Source organism: Scyliorhinus canicula, chromosome 15 (assembly GCF_902713615.1).
Source record: "Scyliorhinus canicula chromosome 15, sScyCan1.1, whole genome shotgun sequence".
Taxonomy (NCBI): domain Eukaryota; kingdom Metazoa; phylum Chordata; class Chondrichthyes; order Carcharhiniformes; family Scyliorhinidae; genus Scyliorhinus; species Scyliorhinus canicula.
This window is the reverse complement of record NC_052160.1, coordinates 25,090,205-25,111,394: the sequence shown is the minus strand read 5'-3', so window position 1 is coordinate 25,111,394 and position 21,190 is coordinate 25,090,205. Positions and strand designations below refer to the sequence as shown.

General features: G+C 48.1%; 1 protein-coding gene across 1 annotated transcript in view; it reads left to right on the top strand.

Annotated features, from left to right (window-relative positions):
* Positions 1 to 21,190, top strand: part of daglb (diacylglycerol lipase, beta) — a 43,142-nt gene that overhangs the window by 7,258 nt on the left and 14,694 nt on the right. Inside the window, exons 3-8 of the mRNA XM_038820404.1 lie at positions 1,990 to 2,164; positions 2,581 to 2,830; positions 3,465 to 3,590; positions 4,915 to 5,048; positions 7,340 to 7,466; positions 9,104 to 9,187. Of these exons, the coding sequence (XP_038676332.1) occupies positions 1,990 to 2,164; positions 2,581 to 2,830; positions 3,465 to 3,590; positions 4,915 to 5,048; positions 7,340 to 7,466; positions 9,104 to 9,187 (896 nt within the window). The remainder of the gene's footprint in view (positions 1 to 1,989; positions 2,165 to 2,580; positions 2,831 to 3,464; positions 3,591 to 4,914; positions 5,049 to 7,339; positions 7,467 to 9,103; positions 9,188 to 21,190) is intronic.

Below are 21,190 nucleotides of genomic sequence, written 5' to 3'. Positions count from 1 at the left end.
CCCCCCCCCCCCCCCCCACACACACACACACACACACACACACACACACACACAAATCTTTTCCTTCCTTTGGTGCCTGCACTTTCTCTGCTTCGGCGTACCTCCGGAATCTCCTCTCCAATTTCCCTTTGAGACCTCCTTAATACCCACCCACCTCTGACCAATTTTCTGACTGCTGTTGCGTGTCCCACATTGCACAGTTACTACACTTCAAACATAATTAATTGGCTGTGAAGTTTTTTGGGGTGTATAGAAGCCACAGTTTCCCTTCTACTCTTTGTAAAAAAATATATATATATTTTTATTCTCCTTTTTCACAATTTTTCTCCCAAATTTATACCCAACAACAATCAGTAACCAACAACAAATATCTCAAACCCCATGACAGTAACAACAATCCCATCCTCCCACCAAGCCCAGACATCAGCCCGCATGTTAACATAAACAAATGACAGAGAAAAAAAAATGAATCGGGGATTACCTATAGCCATCTTCAACATACACAGCCTCCCTCCGCCCGCGCGCACCCCCCCCCCAACTAATGTTCGATGTTATCCAGTTCTTGAAAGTGCATAATAAATAGTGCCTATGACTTGTAGAACCCCTCCGAGCTTCTCCTCAGTTCGAACTTAACCTTCTCAAGGGTCAAGTATTCCAACAGGACCCCTCGCCACGCCAGGGCACAGGGTGGAGAGGCTGCTCTCCATCCCAGCAGGATCCGCCTTTGGGCGATCAACGAGGCGAAGGTTATGATACCTGCCTCCGCACCCGTTTCCAACCCTGGTTGATCTGACACCCCGAATATGGCCTCCCGGGGACCTGGGTCCAGCTTCACATGCACCACCTTGGAAATTACCCTAAACACCTCCTTCCAGTAATCCCCAAGCGCGTGCGCCCCCCCCCCCCAAACCAACGTTCACACACATCTTCTACCCCTTCAAAGAATCAGCTCATCCTCACCCTCGTGAGGTGTGCCCTGTACACCACCAGCTGTATCAGCCCCAACCTTGCACATGAGGTGGAGGCATTCACTCTCCGGAGCACCTCACACCAGATCCCCTCCTCTATAACCTCTCCCAATTCTTCCTTCCACTTCACTTTGATCCCCTCCAGTGGTGCCTTATCCTTCTCCAACATAGCTCCGTATACCGCTGACACTGTCCCCTTCTCCAGTCCACTTGCCGGCAGCACCTCCTCCAACAACGTGGAGGCCGGTTCCTCCGGGAATCTCTGTATCTCCTTCCTGGCAAAGTCCCGAACCTGCATATACCTAAACACCTCCCTGCTCCAGCCCATACTTCGCTTCCAGATCCCTCAATCCTGCAAATCGACCCCAAAGAAACAAATCTTTTAGAGTCTTAATCCCCTTCTCTTCCCATTTTCGAAAGCTTCCGTCCCACCTCCCTGGCTCAAATCTGTGGTTCCATTCTCCTACTCATATCTCCTTTTGGTCTTGATATCCTAAAATGTCACCTTTTTTAAAATTGGTGTCTTTAATGTTAAAGACACAAAGTAAATGCAAATGGTTGTTATTGGATTGGAGAAGAGAAAATCCAGTCGGATGTCCTGCTCCGGTTTGCAGTGGTGCGAAGTTTTCTCAGGATGACTCGGCGGGCAACTGTGTGGGTGGGGTGGTTTTTCCATAGATAATTGATGAGTTTCAACTTCTTGTCAGCTCTGCCTCTTAGTCAGAAGGTTTAATGTTCCAATCTAAGCTGACTACTCTCAGTGCCGTATTGAGGGAGTGCAGCACTGTCGGAGATGTCATCGTTTATATGAGCCTTTGCACTAAGGCCTCACTTCCCTCTTGGGTGGATGTAAAGTATATAAATTCGATTTCTATATACCTGGAGAGGGAATTCAAGCTCCAGAGTCCTAGACTCAATTGATCATAATATCACTGCCAACCATAGGTATATGACCCCCAGCATGAAAGAAATACAGAAAATTATTGCACTAATTTCACTCCTAATTTCTCTTTGTTTGCAGGAACTATCACCAATCCAGGTCCAAGACGATATACCCCAATTCTGATCTATATCCGAACCACTCTTTATTTACCTGAACTTGTCTGGGCAGTCATGGGTGCTGTTTGGGTGAATGACAAAAGCGAGGGCTGTGCTTCTTCCATTGTTAACACAATTACTATAGCTGTCATTGCTAGGTAAGAAAGCATTTTCAACCTATTAATTGCAACATTTAACAAATGCTTCAACTTTGATTTAACAATTTATTTGAAAGATGGCACCTCTGACAGTGCAGCACTCCCTCAGTACTGCACTGGAAGTGTCAGCCTAGATTTTGTGCTCAAGTCTATGTATTGGGACTTGAACCCATCGTCTTTGGTTCAGGCAAGAGTACTACCCATTGAACTATGACTGAGTGCCAGAAATGTGCACTTAAAGAACGAGTTTGGAGACGGCATGTAGCGTAGTGGTTAGCACTGGGATTGCGGCGCTGAGGAACCGGGTTCGAATCCCGGTCCTGGAATTCGAAGTTTGGAATCTCGCAGAATTTTATTTTTACAAAAATCATGTCTGAGGGTTTCACACTAATCCTTGAAAAACATCCTTTTCACAGCTGGGTTTTCTTATTCTTCACGATCGTTGCTGTCCTTGTTTTCTTCGACCCTCTGGGCAGATGCATGAGATTGAACTTTGTAACAAGCAGGGTGCATAACCTGGAGAGCAGTGACTCAATCCAGGCCAAGTCTGTGGCAGCGCGTGTATGGGAGTACAGGTTGAAGCTCTTGTGCTGCTGTATTATGAAGGATGCAGATAACCGATCTGCCTTTACAAACATCGGGGAACTCTTAAGTGCCTTTTTTGTGGTGAGTTTTTTCCGTCATACTTTTTTTGTATAACATTTTAATAAAAAACTTGTCCAAGCTGTACACAGTTTAATGCCATAGACCATTCACTTAAGCTTGATATTACAGAATTGTTACATCCCAGAAGGAAGCTATTTGGCCCATCATGTCAGCACTGACTCTCCAAACGAGCATAATTTCTTAGTGCCATTTCCCTGTCGTTTCCCCATACCCTGCACATTTGGAGGAAGGAAATAAAAAGTTTAAAAGTTATAGAAGTTCTGATAAATTGGAGTAATTGCTAAATGCTCGGGCGTGCTCAGAACTGCACTTTGTCAACAGTTTTCGTTTTTTATTCTTAGTTAAACTATGTAGAAGTATTCATCTTTTATTGTCTTTCTTTGGATCAGCTAAATATTTTTGTCAATGTTGAAAGGTTTGCTGAAACATTTTCTGTCAGCTGATAGATCTTTAAATTTGCACTGTAGACTTTGTAGCCTTGTTCATTTACTACTTTCTTGTTTTTATTTTGACACTCCATCTTAATGTTCCCTTTCTATTGAGGAAAGACAGTAATGTAGTTTGACAAGTGCTCATTGAAGTTTTAGATTCTATTCATACCTTTCTCCTGTCTTTTCTTTCTGTTAATGGACAGGACACAGACTTGGTGCCTGGCGATATTGCTGCAGGACTGACTCTCCTGCACCAGGAGCAGGATAAGAGTGAGCAGAGCCAGGATCTGGAGGAGGTGGCTTGTACGATCCCCCAACCACAATCTGTTGTAGGTTCACATTCAAGAATTTCAAACCTCTTTGAACTGAGCGACTTTTCATTTCTCAATAAGGAAACACAAACTTAGTTATCTCTTTTTTTTTTACACATGCTGAAATGGAGTTATCAAATGCATAACAAAATGTGACTTTTCCTTATGGTTGATACAGCGAGATTACTGATCTCTGGAGGGTCAAGGAGAAATTTGTTCTTTGGATCTCACAAAGGGCTGACCCTGATCACAGGCATAGGATAAAACAATATTTACAGCCCAGTAGCAGACCATCCTTCCAACTGGTTGAAGTTGCTTTTATGCTCCACACAAGTTTCCTCTCTTCAACTCATTCTATCAGCATATCCTTCTGGTGATTTCTCCCTCATGCTTATCTAGCTTCCTCTTAAATGTACCCATGCTATTCACCTCAACCACTCCTTGTGGTGACATGCTCCGCTTTCTAACCACTCTCATTGTGAAAGTAATATCCGTTTTAAGATACTTTTAAAAAATTTAGTGTCCTCAATTATTTTTTATCAATTAAAGGTCAATTTAGCGTGGCCAATTCACCTACTCTGCACATCATTGTGCTGTGGGGGTGAGATCCACGCAGACACAGGGAGAATGTGCAAACTCCATGTGGACAGTGACCTGGGGCCAGGTTCGAACCCGGATCCTCGGCGCCGTGAGGCAGCAGTGCCAACCACTGCGCCACCGTGCTGCCCCACTCTTTTACGGTATCTTTGATGGGGTGTTGTTCCCAACAACACATGCTTTGAAATTTTGGGAGGGAAAGAAGCTCCTTTTGCTCACTATAGACAAGCTTTCAATGTTTAATGCTGCCATAATGTTGACGGTGCTGTATAGTATCAACAATTGGATTGTGGTCAGGGCCCCAATATGGACAATCAGTAACCGTGAACATGTACTGCCAATGCTCCCTGCACTGCTTCACTTGCCAGCCGCGCAACACATATGTATCCATCCGCGCGTTAATTGCCAGAAGCACTTGTTTACTGACTATTCTTCCACTTTGGACGCAGTCCTCAGCAGTGCCCCCACACGAGATACTATTTCTGGTCTTTGCTAAGCTGAAATTACCAGCGTAGAAGTATCTGCAAGGACCACTGCAGGGCCCAGGCGGCTCATAAACTACGTTGTTCGAGATGCTGACTGGTCGTCCCCCGTGAGCTTGCTGATCAACATTACCCAGAGTAGAAGCAACTGGTGTGAATTCGTCCCCACGTCCTCCACAGCCTCATGGAATTGACCCGAGAGGCTAATTCTCCTGTCTCTAGTTGTTGGTGTGTCTTGGCATTATCTGTTGTTTTTCCCCCAGGCCGAGGAGCTGGATATAGAATTGGAGAACTCTGCTCACTACGCGCAGTATGCTGTCGCAGTCTATGGATGGCCTCTGTACATCTTCAGTCATCCATGCACTGGACCGTGCAAACTGAGCCGTAACTGTATGTGGTAAGCCGCTGACAGTATCTGCACTCCGTCGGTATGACCTAGAGGATGTCACATGCATCGTGCTAAGTATGACCATGATGATGGTACCAAGTCCAGCGTGGATGTTGTTGAATAGGTTTTCAGGCTTAAAATAATTATCCATTGCCTTTTGAAAGCCATGATTGAATCTGTCTCCACCGCACTTTCGGGCAGATCACAACCACAGCTGTGTTTTTTTTTAATGTGTTCCTTCTATCACCTTTGTTTTGTTTTTTGTCAATTACTTTATAACCGTGTCCTCCAGTTCTCAACCCGTCCAACAGCGAGAACAGTTTTCTCACCACCTCCTTTGTCTAGACCCCCTATGTTTTTGAACACCTCTATCAATCTCCTCTCAACCTTCCCTCCTCCAAGGGGCACAACCCTAGTTTTGCCACTCTCTCCTAGAAACTGAAATCTCACCCCTGGAACCATTATCATCATTATTTTCTGCAACCGCTTCAGTGCTTTCACATCCTTCCTAAAGTGGGGTGCCCTGAATTAGACACAATGGGCATGATTCTCTGACCCTCCGCGCCAGAATTGCACCTGGCGCGAGGGCGGAGAACAGCCGTTTACGCCGGAAATCTGGCGTGACGCGCTTCCGCGGACCCGCCAGTCGCATGCGCGGTCGACGCAGCGCTGGTCGGGGGCCTTTGGAAGATGCCCCCGCAGCGATTCTCCGCGGTCGACCAGCCAAGTTCCTGCCGGCGTAGTTCACATCTGGTACCACCCGGCGGGAGTTCAGACCCGCGGTGGCGGTCCTGGTGGGGGGCGGGGGGAATTTTGACTCTGGGGGAGGCCTCAACGGTAGCCAGGCCTGCGATCGGGGGCCACCGATCGGCGGACCATCATGATCTAAGGGAGGGACCTACATTCCTCTGAGCGGCCCGCTGTGTGGGTTCGCCGTGTCGGTGGCGCGTGCCAAAGTGGGCCGCCGCGCACATGCACGGACCCACTTGCAGCCGCCTTGCTCCGCCTGCTGGCCCCCTGGAAAATGGGGAACCACCCCGGACTTTCGAGGAAAAGGTCCGGAGTGATTCTCGTCCGTTTCCCGGCGGGCGTGGGGGCTTAGTCCCCAAAAGGGAGAATCCCGCCCAATTTTCCAATTGAGGCTGAACCCGTTTTTCTTAAAGGTTCAACGTAGCGTAACCTCAAAGCTTTTGTACTCTACGTCTCTATTTATAAATACACGTGGAAGCATACACGCTTTATCAATCTGCTCTACCACCTTCAGAAAATTTTGCACGTATACCCTGCATCCCTTTTATAATCTTCCATGAAGTAGTGCAGGGGCTGATTACAGATCAAAAGTGAGATGATCTTGTAGACAGAGGGTGGCGGCACGGTGGCGCAGTGGTTAACACTGCTGCCTCAAGGCGCTGAGGACCCAGGTTCGATCCTGGCCCAGGGTCACTTTCTGTGTGGAGTCTGCACATTCTCCTCGTGCCTGCGTGGGTCTCACCCCCACAAACCACAAAGATGTGCAAGATAGGTGGATTGGCCACACTAAATTCCCCCTTAATTGGAAAAAAATCTAATTGGGTACTCTAAATTTATACGCAAAAAAAGTAGACAGAGGACACGCTGAAGTACTAAATGAAAACTTTGCATCTGCTTGTGGACCGAAGAAGATGTTGCCTAAAGCCACCAAAATGCAAGTCTTTTTTTAAAAAAAAACTATTTCCCCTTGTACCATATGTATTATGAAGCACCCAACATTGGAGTGTGAATGATGCATTAAGCCCTGCAGAAGGAAGTCCAGTTAGACCTGAGGAGACTGGAGCGGTTGAGAAATACTCAATACCAGGAAGTCTAACTGCAAACTGCAATGTATGTGTACTGGTAACATTGTGCGTTTTTCTTTGGTGGGGAATTAAGGGAAATGTTGTAAGGTAAATTGCAACCTCATCCCTCATGTTTGCAGAACATACATAAAGTTTGCAGCTCCCCACTGAATTCAGTGGTAATTTAAACTTAAAACAAGTTGCTCCTTCTCCTGAGCAATGGCCACTGGAAATGGCTGAACAAAAATATATCAATGTCCGTTCTAAAGCTTTCAGTTGACATCCTTCCTCATAACTCTGCTCAACCTCAAGAATTTTTGATGGGGTAAGGACAGAGCGGGAATGGAGTGTTCCAGGTTTCCTTCCATTTTTGTATGAAGAGCTGTGCCTGTTCTGACTGTCCATTATCTGGTTAGCAATCAAAGTCCTTTCAAGGTCATTAAATGAAACTCGTCGCCTTGATATTAATGTAATTTCTCTCTCTAGTTGCAGAAGCCAATTTCCTGAGCAGGACATAGTTGGTGGGGATCAGTTGGGCTGCAATTTCAACTCCATGCTGCAAACGACAGGGCTGCAGTATCGTGACTTCATCCATGTCAGTTTCCATAACAAGGTAGTAGCTGACATTGGCAGATTAAAAATCTGAATCATAGCTTAGCTTGACCCAGAAGCATTGAGGGAGTGCTGCCCTGCGGGAGGGTCAGTGATGTGGGAGCGCTACTGTGCCGGAGTGCCAGTGGTGAGGAAGTGGAGCCCTGCTGGAGGGGCATTGGTGAGGGACCGCCGCCCTGCATGAGTGGCAGTGGTGAGGGAGCATCGCCCTGCTGGAGGGGCAGTGATGTGGGAGTACTGCCCTGCTGGAGGGGCAATGGTGAGGGAGCGCCGCCCTGCTGGAGGGGCAATGGTGAGGGAGCGCCGCCCTGCTGAAGCGGCAGTGGTGAGGGAGTGGCGCCCTGCTGGAGGGGGATTGTGAGGGTGCACCGCCCTGCTGGAGGGGTAGTGGTGAGGGATCACTGCCCTGCGTGAGGGGCAGTGGTGAGGGAGCTCTGCCCTGCGGGAATGGCTGTGGTGAGCGAACGCTGCCGTGCCGGGGAGGCAGTGGTGAGGGACCGCCGCTGTGCAGGGGGGACAGTGATGAGGGAGTGCTACCCTGCGGGAGGGGCAGTGGTGAGGGAATGCCGCCCTCCGAGAGGGCCAGTGGTGAGAGAGCGCCCTGCTGGAGTGGCAGTGGTGAGCGAGCACTTCCCTGCGGGAGGGCTGTCTTCCAGATGAGCGAGGGCCCCATCTACCTATCTCAGTTGACATTAAATGTCCCATGTCAAATTTGTAAGAGGAAAGCATTTTTCCAGTGTCTCCTGTTGATGAACTGACTTAGCTGGCATTCATTCCATTGCTGTTTGTTGGAGCTTGCTGTGTACAAATTGATCAAGTTTCCTATGTTGCATTGGTAGACTGCACTACCAAAGTAGTAATAATAACAATCGCTTATTGTCCCAAGTCAGCTTCAATGAAGTTACTGTGAAAAGCCTTTCAAAGTAACCTGTTGAATGTGAAAAGCGATGGGACAATCATAGAATCATAGAATTTACAGTGCAGAAGAAAGCCATTCGGCCCATTGAGCCCTTGGAAAGAGCCTCCAACCTATCCCACCTAATCTTTTGGACACTAAGGGGAAATTTAGCACAGCCAATCCACCCAACCTGCACATCTCTGGACTTTCTGAGGACATGACGGGTATTGTAAAAATGCAAATTTGTTTTGTCCATCCTTTATTGTGGTTTACAGATTTGTTTTATTTCTCTAGCAGACCAATCTAATCTATTGTAACAAAATTGCTGTTACTGAGTAAAGAGAACTATTACATTGAGGATTTTTCAAAGGCAGTAGCACGTACAGTTGGAGAGATTATCAGTGGTGTACTCAGAAAATATTTAACATTTGGCTGCCCAATTACCCCATATGTCCTTACTTCAAATGAGTAAACGTCTAAAAATGGAACAGCTTAGTTACATCTGAAAGACAGTGAGGTGTCCTGTCCACAGTGCTGTCCGCCATCCTGTGTACGCACTGCCAACTTTTTCTGTTCTCCATTTTGTAGTTATTTAAATCTCTGATTACTCGTGTGTTCTACAAATGTTCAGTGTGAAGGACATGGCTGAGTAACGGTTAGCTCTTTTCAGAAGCTAATTCTGAATAATTTGGGGCTGTATTAAATCTTCAACATTCTGATTTTCACCCCACTTGGTGCAGATTTACGAAATTCCATTTTTCGTGGCGCTGGATCACAAAAAAGAGGCTGTGGTGGTGGCAGTACGGGGAACACTTTCCCTTGAGGTTAGTCTTCCTTCAACTTTTTAATACAACCAGTCAGTTTAATTTTGTTGGCATTGCTTCTAGAAATGATAATTCATGACAGAGTTAATGACCACTTGGGCAAATGTTAATCCAGGAAAGTCAACACTGATTGATTCATGGTGGGCAAATCATGTTACTTCAGTCCTTTGATGAGTGAACAGAGAGGGTTGATGAAGGTACTGTTATTGATGTGATATACATGGACTTCCAAAAGGCATTTGTAAAAGCGTTGCACAGTAGACTTCGGAGCAAAGTTAGAGTTCATGGAATAAAAGGGGCAATAGCGACATGGATACGAAAGTGACAGGAAAAAAAAGAGTAGTGGTGAATTAAGGATGGGTAATAATTGCCACACCCAGATCTCATGAAATAATTTTTCGATCTAAAGCATGACTTTCTAACAACTAGCTAGAGCCATATCCCTGGCAGCAGGTTGGTTCAACTTAGCCTGGCTTGAAGTTTGATTGGATTGGATTTGTTTATTGTCACGTGTACTGAGGTACAGTGAAAGGTATTTTTCTGCAAGCAGCTCAAACAGATCATTTAGTACATTAAAATAAAATAAAAGGAAAATACATACTAGGCCAATACAGGGTACACCTCACTGGCATTGGGTGAAGCATACAGGAGTGTAATATTAATCAGGTCAGTCCATAAGTGGGTCGTTTAGGAGTCTGGTAACAGCGGGGAAGAAACTGTTTTTGAATCTGTTTGTGCGTGTTCTGAGACTTTTGTATCTCCTGTCCGATGGAAGAAGTTGGAAGAGTGAGTTAGCTGGGTGGGAGGGGACTTTGATTATGCTTCCCGCTTTCCCCAGGCAGCGGGAGGTGTGATAGAAGTGTGCCAATTTATCTGCTTCACAGTGCTGGCTCGACCAGTCGATTTTGACAGTATGCTTGTAGTAACTGGCTAGTGCCACTGGATGTCTCTGCAGCAATAAACCAGGTTGTATGCTGCCACTCTAGTGCCACAGCTGAATGATGCTGGAAATTGAAAAATTAATCACCTCTGGTTTCCCTTTTCTGGTTCTTAATTCTGGCAAATCTGTTCTTTCTCCCTACAACGTTTCCAAATTGAATGGGTTTTTCAGAAGAAATGTCACCATGCCAAAGGAAGGAGACATTAGGCCAGGTGACCAAAAAGCTTGATCAAAAAGGTTGTTTTAAAGAGTCTTAAGGGAGGGGGAGAAATTTAGATTTGAAATTCCAGAGCTTAGGGCCGAGGCAGCTAAAGACATGGCCACCAATAGTGGAGCAATGCAAATTGATGAAGTGCATGTGCCAGAATTAGAGGAGCACACAGATCTTGAGGGTTGAGGGACCGGCGACCATTACAGAGGGGAGAAGGGACAAGGCCATGAAGAGATTTGAAAACAAGAAGAAAAAATGTTACAGCACAGAAACAGACCCTTCAGCCCACCAAGCCTGCACCGATTCAGATTCCTTATTTAGTCCTACTATTTATTGCCTAAACAATCTGTATCCCTCCATTCCCCACCCGTACATGTGTCTGTCAAGATACATCTTGAACGTTGTTATTGTGCCTGCCTCTGCTACCTCCACTGGCAACGTGTTCCAGGCACCCACCACCCTCTGCGTGAAAACCTCAGCCGCACATCTCCCCTGAACTTTCCCCCTCTCACCTTGAACCTGTGCCCCCTTGTGATTGAGCCTTCCACCTGAGGAAAAAGCTTCCGTCTATTCACCCTGTCTGTACCTCTCGTAATTTTGAAGTCCTCAATCAGGTCTTCCTCAGCCTCTGTCTTTTATGTTCAGGAATACAATTTTTTTTTTAATAAACATTTTATTGAGGTATTTTTTGGTATTATAACAACAACACAAAAAACAATGTACATGAAACTATAAATAGTGCAAAAGCCGTCTCCCTCCCTTGCAGGTCCACCTGTATTAACCCCCTTCTCTAGGTTAAACTAACCACCCCCCGACTTCTGCTGACGATTAATTTTCCGCGAAGAAGTCGACGAACGGTTGCCACTTCCGGGCGAACCTTAACAGTGACCCTCTCAAATCGAACTTTATTTTCTCCAAACCGAGAAAGCTAGCCATGTCCGATAGCCAGGTCTCCGACTTCGGGGGCTTTGAGTCCCTCCAAGCTAATAGTATCCGTTTCCGGGCTACCAGGGAAGCAAAGGCCAGAACGTTTACCTCTTTCTTCTCCTGGATTCCCAGGTCTTCCGACACCCCGAAATTCGCCACCTCTGGACTCAGCGCCACCTTTGTTTTTAACACCGTGGACATGACATCTGTAAACCCCTGCCAAAATCCCATAAGCTTCGGACATGTCCAGAACATGTGGACATGGTTCACTGGTCCTCCTGCACATTTTGCACACCTGTCTTCCACCCCAAAGAATCTGCTCATCCAGGCCACTGACATGTGAGCCCGGTGAACGACCTTAAATTGTATCAGGCTGAGCCTGGCACATGTGGCGGACACGTTGACTCTACTCAACGCGTCCGCCCATAGACCATCCTCTATCCTCCCAGCTCCTCCTCCCACTTGCACTTCAGCTCCTCGGTCTGCGTCTCCTCTGACCCCATAGGTTCCTTGTAAATGTCAGAGACGCTCCCTTCTCCTACCCACCCTCTGGAAACTACCCTGTCCTGAATCCCCCTTAGCGGTAGGAGCGGGAAGGTTGATACCTGTTTACATAGGAAGTCCTGCACCTGCAGATACCTGAATTTGTTTCCCTCGTCAACCCAAAGTTCTCCTCCAACTCCCTCATACTCGGAAAGCTCCCCTCTATGAACATAAGAACTAGGAGCAGGAGTAGGCCATCTGGCCCCTCGAGCCTGCTCCACCATTCAATGAGATCATGGCTGATCTTTTGTGGACTCAGCTCCACTTTCCGGCCCGAACACCATAACCCTTAATCCCTTTATTCTTCAAAAAACTATCTATCTTTATCTTAAAAACATTTAATGAAGGAGCCTCTACTGCTTCACTGGGCAAGGAATTCCATAGACTCACAACCCTTTGGGTGAAGAAGTTCCTCTTAATCTCAGTCCTAAATCTACTTCCCCTTATTTTGAGGCTATGCCCCCTAGTTCTGCTTTCACCCGCCAGTGGAAACAACCTGCCCGCATCTATCCTATCTATTCCCTTCATAATTTTATATGTTTCTATAAGATCCCCCCTCCTTCTTTTAAATTCCAACGAGTACAGTCCCAGTCTACTCGACCTCTCCTCGTAATCCAACCCCTTCAGATCTGGGATTAACTAGTGAATCTCCTCTGCACACCCTCCAGTGCCAGTACATCCTTTCTCAAGTAAGGAGACCAAAACTGAACACAATACTCCAGGTGTGGCCACACTAACACCTTATACAATTGCAGCATAACCTCCCTAGTCTTAAACTCCATCCCTCTAGCAATGAAGGACAAAATTCCATTCGCCTTCTTAATCACCTGTTGCACCTGTAAACCAACTTTTTGCGACTCATGCACTAGCACACCCAGGTCTCTGCACAGCAGCGTGCTTTAATATCCCCCATCCATACTTCCCGGGGCAAACCGGTGATTATTACTGATTGGGGACCAGACTGATGCTCCCTCTGCTCCCACATGTCTCCTGCATTGCCCCCAGATTCTCTGTGCCGCCACCACCACGGGGCTGGTGGAGTACCGTGCTGGCGGAAACCGGCAGAGGCGGAGTTACCAATGCTCCCAAACTGGTGCCCTTGTATGAAGCCTGCTCCCATGCCGACCCGTCCCCCACCACCCACCTCCTGATCATGGCTATATTCGCCGCCCAATAAGAGTTACTAAAATTTGGCAGCGCCAGCCCGCCCTCTCCCCGACTCCGCCGAAGCATTACCTTCCTCACCCGCGGGGCCTTGGCCACCCAAACAAAGCCAGAGATCACTTTGTTGACCTGTTTAAAAAAGGAACGCGGAATAAAGATGGTGAGACATTGAAACCCGAACAGGAATCTCGGGAGGACTGTCATCTTCATCGTCTGCACCCTCCCAGCTAATGACAACGGGAGCGCATCGCACCTCCGAAAATCGTCCTTCATTTGGTCGACTAGCCGGGCCAGATTTAATTTATGCAGCCGGTCCCATTCCTGCGCCACTTGAACAGCAATCTAAATGGCAGCTCCCCCAATCGCCTCTCCTGTCCCCTCGTCTGGCCAGCAAACATCTCCCTTTTCCCCATATTTAGCTTATACCACAGAAACCGGCCAAATTCCCCGAGAATCCTCATGATTTCTTCCATCCCCTCTAATGTGTCTGATACATACAGAGCGAGACTCTGTGCTCCACCCCCTCGCGGGATCAGCCCCGGGAGGCGCTCAGAGCAATTGCCAACGGCTCTATAGCTAGCGCGAACAACGGTGGGGAGAGGGGCCATCCCTGTGTCGTCCCCCAGTGCAGTCTAAAATAGTCCAATGTTGTCCTATTCGTCCGTATACTTGCCACAAGAGCCTGATACAACAACCTGACCCAGTCAATAAAGCCCCACCCAAATCCGAACCGTCCCAGTACCTCCCATAGATAATCCCATTCTACCCGATCAAAAGTCTTTTCTGCATCCATTGCAATCACTACCTCCACCTCCCTACCTTCCGGGGGCATCATGATCACATTTAACAACCTTCGAACATTGGTCACCAACTGCCTACCATTAACAAACCCCGTCTGGTCCTCCCCAATAACGTCCAGAACACAATCCTCAATCCTGGAGGACAAAACTTTGGCCAGCAGTTTGGCGTCCACATTCAACAGGGATATCAGCCTGAAGGACCCACACAGGTTCTTGTCCTGCTTTAGAATCAGCGAAATTGTGGCCTGTGACATTGTCGGGGGCAGCACCCCTCTTTCCCTTGTCTCATTGAACGTCCTCATCAATACCGTTCCCAAAATCCCAGAGAACTTTTTATAAAACTCCACTGGGTACCCGTCCGGCACCGGGTCTCGACTGCCTGGCCTTCAGTCTTCCAACCTGATCGGGGCCCCTTGCCCTTCTACCAGCTCCCCATCCACCTTTGGGAAATTCAGCCCCCCCCCCAAGAAGTGCCTCATCCCCTCCGGCCCCGTTGGGGGTTCCGACCTATTCAGCCTACTGTAGAAATCCGTAAACGCCTTATTCACCCCTGCTGAATCTCCAACCAGGTTCCCATCTCCGTCATTTACTTTCCCTATCTCCCTGGCTGCCTCCCTCTTTCTAAGCTGCTGTGCAAGCATTCTGCTGGCCTTCTCTCCATGCTCATTGATCGCACCCCTTGCTGCTCCATCGCCCTCCCTGTGGTTACCAAGCCGAACTCTGCCTGTAGCCTCCGCCATTCCCTTAAACTCCCTACCTCAAACACCACCCGCTTATTGATCAGGATCGCGACCCCTGTAGTCTTTGAATCCAGTCCAGAGTGAAAGACCTGACTGACCCAGCCTTTCCTCAATCTGGTCAGTTATTCTAAGGTGCTTCTCCTGCAACATTACCACGTCCGCCTTCAATCCCCTAAGATGCGTGAACACGCGTGCCCTCTTGACCGGCCCATTTAACCCTCGAACATTCCAGGTGATCAGCCTAGTTGGGGGGCGCATTGCCCCCCCCCCCGCCCCCCTTCGCTGATCAGCCATCCCCTTTTTTTTTGGGCCCACCTCCAGCCCATGCTCCGCGCCTCCACCGGCCCGCCCCCAGGCAGCATCTGCCCCCAACCTCCTCTCTGTCCCTTGGCCCAAGTCCCTCCCTCGTCACCAGAAAATTTCCTCCTCCTCCTCCTACTACTCCCCCCCCCCCCCCACTACTAACAACACTCTGTAACCTAACCCCTTTGATAAACCGAACATATGCACACACCCCCACTGCGCTTCTGTGAGCGCAAACATACAAACATACTCCAACATCAAACAATCCCCACACAATTGCCTGACAGAAAAACACCAAAATCTAAACAAGCGCACCTCCATCCCCCAACAGTGCAAATGAAAACCTAATTCACTCAGCTCTACTACTGGTCCCAAATCAATACAGAAGGCATTACAAACAGCTTCCACAAATGAGAATTTTTTTTTTGAAGAACAGAGAAACTAAAAGAAAACAAAACATGAACGTTGCAGCAAAGTTCAAAAGTTCTCAGTCCACCACCAGTCCTTTCCTTTTCACAAAGTCCAGCGCATCCTCGGGCGACTCAAAATGAAAGTGCTGTTCCTCGCACGTGACCCAGAGAAGGGCCGGATACAACAGTCCGAACTTCACTTTTTTCTTAAAAAGGGTTGACCTGATCTGGTTAAAGCCCGCTCTTCTCCTGGCCACTTCCACACTCAGGTCTTGGTAAACCCGCAGGATACTGTTGTCCCATTTACAGCTCCGTGTCTGCTTGGCCCACTGTAGAATGCACTCCTTATCCAAGTACCTGTGGAATCTCACCACCATTTCCCGTGGGGGGGTCTCCCGTTTCGCGGCTTCCTCGCGAGTGCTCTGTGAGCCCTGTCCACCTTCCAAGGGCCAGGAGAATGCCCCCTCCCCAGGAGCTGCTCAGACATTTCCGCGATATATGCCCCAGCGCCTGCTCCTTCTGATCCCTCCGGGAGCCCAACAATTCTCAAGTTCTGCTGGCGGGTCCTACTCTCCAGGTCCTCCACCTTCTCCAGGAGCTTCTTCTGCTGGTCTCTCAGCATCCCCACCTCCAACTCCACCGCAGTTTGATGTTCCTCCTGATCAGCCAGCGCCTTCTCTACCTTCTGGATCGCCCCATCTTGGGCTCCAATCTAAGCTCTAGCCGCTCAATCGACTCTTTAATCGGGTCCAAACAGTCCCATTTCTGCTTAGCAAAGTCTTCCTGAAAAACTTGCATCAGCTGCTCCGTTGACCGCTGGGTCGACAAACCAGAGGTCCGATCCTCCGCCATGCTGTCTCCTGCTGCAGCTTCAGCCCCAGCCTTCTCAGTCTTTATGTTTCTACTTTTACAAGCACTTCTAGTCCTTCTCTCCATGCACTGAAGTGGGAATTCAGTAACAACTGCCTCTGTCATCAGTTTTACAGTTCAAGTCCGGTAAAAAATCGGGGGAAAAGGTCCAAAAGTCCAACCCGAGCGGGAGCCACCAAATGTGCGACTTACTCCTTCATAGCCCCCACTGGAAGAAACCAGGAATATAATTATTTTAAGATTAATCATGTAACAAGATATATACTAATATGGAAATTGCCACTGCTTTTTTGTTGTGGAGTCGTGATACAACATTTCAATTATGTAATTCTTACTGTTGGGCGCAATCTACCAGAATGGGAACAGAGTTCCATAGCGCGTGATTAGCTGGGTGTTTCCCAGCACTCCGATCGCCATCGAATGGCTATTTGGGTAGATCGGGATCCTCGGTGGGAATGCGCGGCCAAGTCTGCACTTCGTAACAAGGATTAATACCTTAAAATTGATTGAAATGGTTGAGAAGTTAAACAAAGCGGTGATGAAAATAATACCACAAAAGAAAATATTTATTTAAAATATTTTTTTAAAAATAATTTTTATTGAAAATGTTTTAATTTATACAACAACATCAAACTATACTAAAATACCAACAATAACAGTAATTACAACAATCATGAACCTTCGCCCTTCCTCAATGAACAACCCAACATATTAACAACAAAAATTAACACAAAGTTAAGTTACATAACCGTAGCGAAAAAAATAGAAACTATAATAAGGAACCCCCCCCGGGGTTGCTGCTGCTATTGACCAAGATACCTATCTTTGAGCCAGGAAGTCCAGAAAAGGCTGCCACCGTTTATAGAACCCTTGTACTGATCCTCTCGGGGCAAATTTGACCCTCTCCAATTTTATAAATCCCGCCATGTCACTGATCCAGGTCTCCACGCTTGGGGGCCTCGCATCCTTCCACTGCAGCAAGATCCTCCGCCGGGCTACTAGGGACGCAAAGGCCAGGACACCGGCCTCTTTCGCCTCCTGCACTCCCGGCTCCACCCCAACCCCAAAAATCGCGAGCCCCCACCCTGGTTTGACCCTGGATCCAACCACCCTCGACACCGTCCCCGCCACCCCCTTCCAGAATCCTTCCAGTGCTGGGCATGCCCAGAACATATGGGCATGATTGGCTGGACTCCCTGGTGCACCTGTCCTCACCCCCGAAGAACCTACTCATCCTAGTCCCGGACATGTGGGCCCGGTGCAGCACCTTAAATTGGATGAGACTAAGCCTCACACATGAAGAGGAAGAGTTGACTCTCTCCAAGGCATCCGCCCAAGTCCCGTCCTCTATCTGCTCCCCAAGTTCCCCCTCCCATTTAGCCTTCAGCTCCTCCACTGACGACGACTCCACCCCCTGCATTACCTTATAAATGTCAGACACCTTCCCCTCTCCGACCCACACCCCCGAAAGCACTCTGTCCATCGTCCCCCACGAGGGCAGCAAAGGGAATCCCTCTACTTGTCGCCGAGCAAACGCCTTTACCTGCATGTTCCCTTGGGGAAGGCCAAATTTATCTTCCAGTTCCCCCAGGCCCTCAAACCTCCCGCCAATAAACAGGTCCCTCAATTTACTAATGCCCACCCTTTGCCACCCCCTGAATCCCTGTTTCCCCCCTATGCCGTCTCCACTGTCCCCAGATTCTTAGGGTCGCCGCCACCACCGGGCTTGTGGTAAACCTCTTGGGGGAGAGCGGCAACGGCGCCGTTACCATGGCACCCAGGCTCGTACCTCTACATGATGCCATCTCCATTCTTTTCCACACCGCCCCTCCCCCCTCCATCACCCATTTACGCACCATTGACACATTGGCCGCCCAATAGTACCCCAGAAGGTTGGGCAGCGCCAGCCCGCCTCTATCCCTCCCTCGCTCCAGGAAAACCCTCTTCACTCTCTGAGTCCCATGTGCCCACACAAAGCTCAAGATACTGCTAGTCACTCTCCTAAAGAAGGCCCTGGGGATGAAGATGAGCAGGCACTGAAAGAGGAACAAGAACCTCGGAAGCACCGTCATTTTGACGGACTGCACCCTCCCCGCCAACGACAATGGCAGCATGTCCCACCTCTTGAACTCCTCCTCCATCTGATCTACAAGTCTGGTGAAATTATGTTTGTGAAGAGTCCCTCGATCCCTGGCCACCTGCACCCCCAGGTACCTAAAACTCTCCCCTGCCCGCCTAAGCGGGAACCTACCAATTCCTTCCTCCTGGTCTCCAGGGTGCACCACAAACACCTCACTCTTGCCTAAATTTAGTTTATAACCTGAAAAGGTCCCAAACTCAGCTAGCAGCTCCATCACCCGGCATCCCTCCCACCGGGTCCGCCACATACAGTAACAGGTCGTCGGCATACAACGACACCCTATGTTCCTCCCCACCTCGCACCAAACCTCTCCACCTCTCTGAATCCCTCAACGCCATCGCCAGCGGATCGATTGCCAATGCAAACAACAAGGGGGAAAGGGGGCAACCCTGCCTGGTCCCTCGGTAAAGCCGGAAGTACTCCGACCTCCTCCCATTCGTGGCCACGCACGCCATTGGGGCCTCATATAGCAGCCTCACCCATCTAATAAACCCTTCACCAAATCCAAACCTCCCCAACACCTCCCATAAGTACCCCCACTCCACGCTATCGAAGGCCTTCTCTGCATCCAGCGCCACCACTATCTCTGCCTCCCCCTCAATCGCCGGCATCATGATGACATTCAACAATCTCCGCACATTCGTGTTCAGCTGCCTTCCCTTCACAAAACTTGTCTGGTCCTCGTGTACAACCCCTGGCACACAGTCCTCTATCCTGGTGGCCAGGATTTTTGCCAGCACCTTGGCATCTACATTGAGGAGAGATATGGGCCTGTATGAACCACACTGCTGGGGGTCCTTGTCCATCTTTAAGATTAACGAGATCAGCGCCCGCGACATCGTCGGGGGCAAAGTCCCCCCCTTCCCACGCTTCATTAAGTGTCCGCGCCAGCAAGGGGCCCACTAGGCCCACAAACTTTTTATAAAATTCCACCGGGAACCCATCCGGCCCCGGTGCCTTCCCTGACTGCATCTGCCCGATCCCCTTAACTAGCTCCTCCAGCTCAATCGGCGCACCCAACCCCTCCACCTGCTCCTTCACAGAAGGATTTCTGTGATTTTTCACAGTGCTCAGCAAAGGTTTATCCCAACAAAAAGGAAGGACGGAAGAAAGAGGGAAAATCGACCGTGGATATCTAAGGAAATAAGGGAGAGTATCAAATTGAAGGAAAAAGCATATAAAGTGGCAAAGATTGCTGGGAGGTTAGAGGACTGGGAAATCTTTAGGGGGCAACAGAAAGCTACTAAAAAAGCTATAAAGAAGAGTAAGATAGAGTATGAGAGTAAACTTGCTCAGAATATAAAAACAGACAGTAAAAGATTTTACAAATATATAAGACAAAAAAGAGTGGCTAAGGTAAATATTGGTCCTTTAGAGGATGAGAAGGGAGTTTTAATAATGGGAAATGAGGAAATGGCTGAGGAACTGAACAGGTTTTTTGGGTCGGTCTTCACAGTGGAAGACACAAATAACATGCCAGCGACTGATAGAAATGAGGCTATGACAGGTGAGGACCTTGAGAGGATTGTTATCACTAAGGAGGGAGTGATGGGCAAGCTAATGGGGCTAAAGGTAGACAAGTCTCCTGGCCCTGATGGAATGCATCCCAGAGTGCTAAAAGAGATGGCTAGGGAAATTGCAGATGCACTAGTGATAATTTACCGAAATTCACTAGACTCTGGGGTGGTCCCGGTGGATTGGAAATTAGCAAACGTGACGCCACTGTTTAAAAAAGGAGGTAGGCAGAAAGTAGGAAATTATAGGCCAGTGAGTTTAACTTCGGTAATAGGGAAGATGCTGGAATCTATCATCAAGGAAGAAATTGCGAGGCATCTGGATAGAAATTGTCCCATTGGGCAGACGCAGCATGGGTTCGTTAAAGGCAGGTCATGCCTAACTAATTTAGTGGAATTTTTTGAGGACATTACCAGTGCAGTAGATAACGGGGAGCCGATGGATGTGGTATATCTGGATTTCCAGAAAGCCTTTGACAAGGTGCCACACAAAAGGTTGCTGCATAAGATAAAGATGCATGGCATTAAGGGTAAAGTAGTAGCATGGATAGAGGATTGGTTAATTAATAGAAAGCAAAGAGTTGGGATAAATGGGTGTTTCTCTGGTTGGCAATCAGTAGCCAGTGGTGTCCCTCAGGGATCCGTGTTGGGCCCACAATTGTTCACAATTTACATTGATGATTTGGAGTTGGGGACCAAGGGCAATGTGTCCAAGTTTGCAGATGACACTAAGATGAGTGGTAAAGCGAAAAGTGCAGAGGATACTGGAAGTCTGCAGAGGGATTTGGATAGGTTAAGTGAATGGGCTCGGGTCTGGCAGATGGAATACAATGTTGACAAATGTGAGGTTATCCATTTTGGTAGGAATAACAGCAAACGGGATTATTATTTAAACGATAAAATATTAAAGCATGCCGCTGTTCAGAGAGACTTGGGTGTGCTAGTGCATGAGTCACAGAAGGTTGGTTTACAAGTGCAACAGGTGATTAAGAAGGCAAATGGAATTTTGTCCTTCATTGCTAGAGGGATGGAGTTTAAGACTAGGGAGGTTATGTTGCAATTGTATAAGGTGTTAGTGCGGCCACACCTGGAGTATTGTGTTCAGTTTTGGTCTCCTTACTTGAGAAAGGACGTACTGGCGCTGGAGGGTGTGCAGAGGAGATTCACTAGGTTAATCCCAGAGCTGAAGGGGTTGGATTATGAGGAGAGGTTGAGTAGACTGGGACTGTACTCGTTGGAATTTAGAAGGATGAGGGGGGATCTTATAGAAACATTTAAAATTATGAAGGGAATAAATAGGATAGATGCGGGCAGGTTGTTTCCACTGGCGGGTGACAGCAGAACTAGGGGGCATAGCCTCAAAATAAGGGGGAGTAGATTTAGGACTGAGTTTAGGAGGAACTTCTTCACCCAAAGGGTTGTGAATCTATGGAATTCCTTG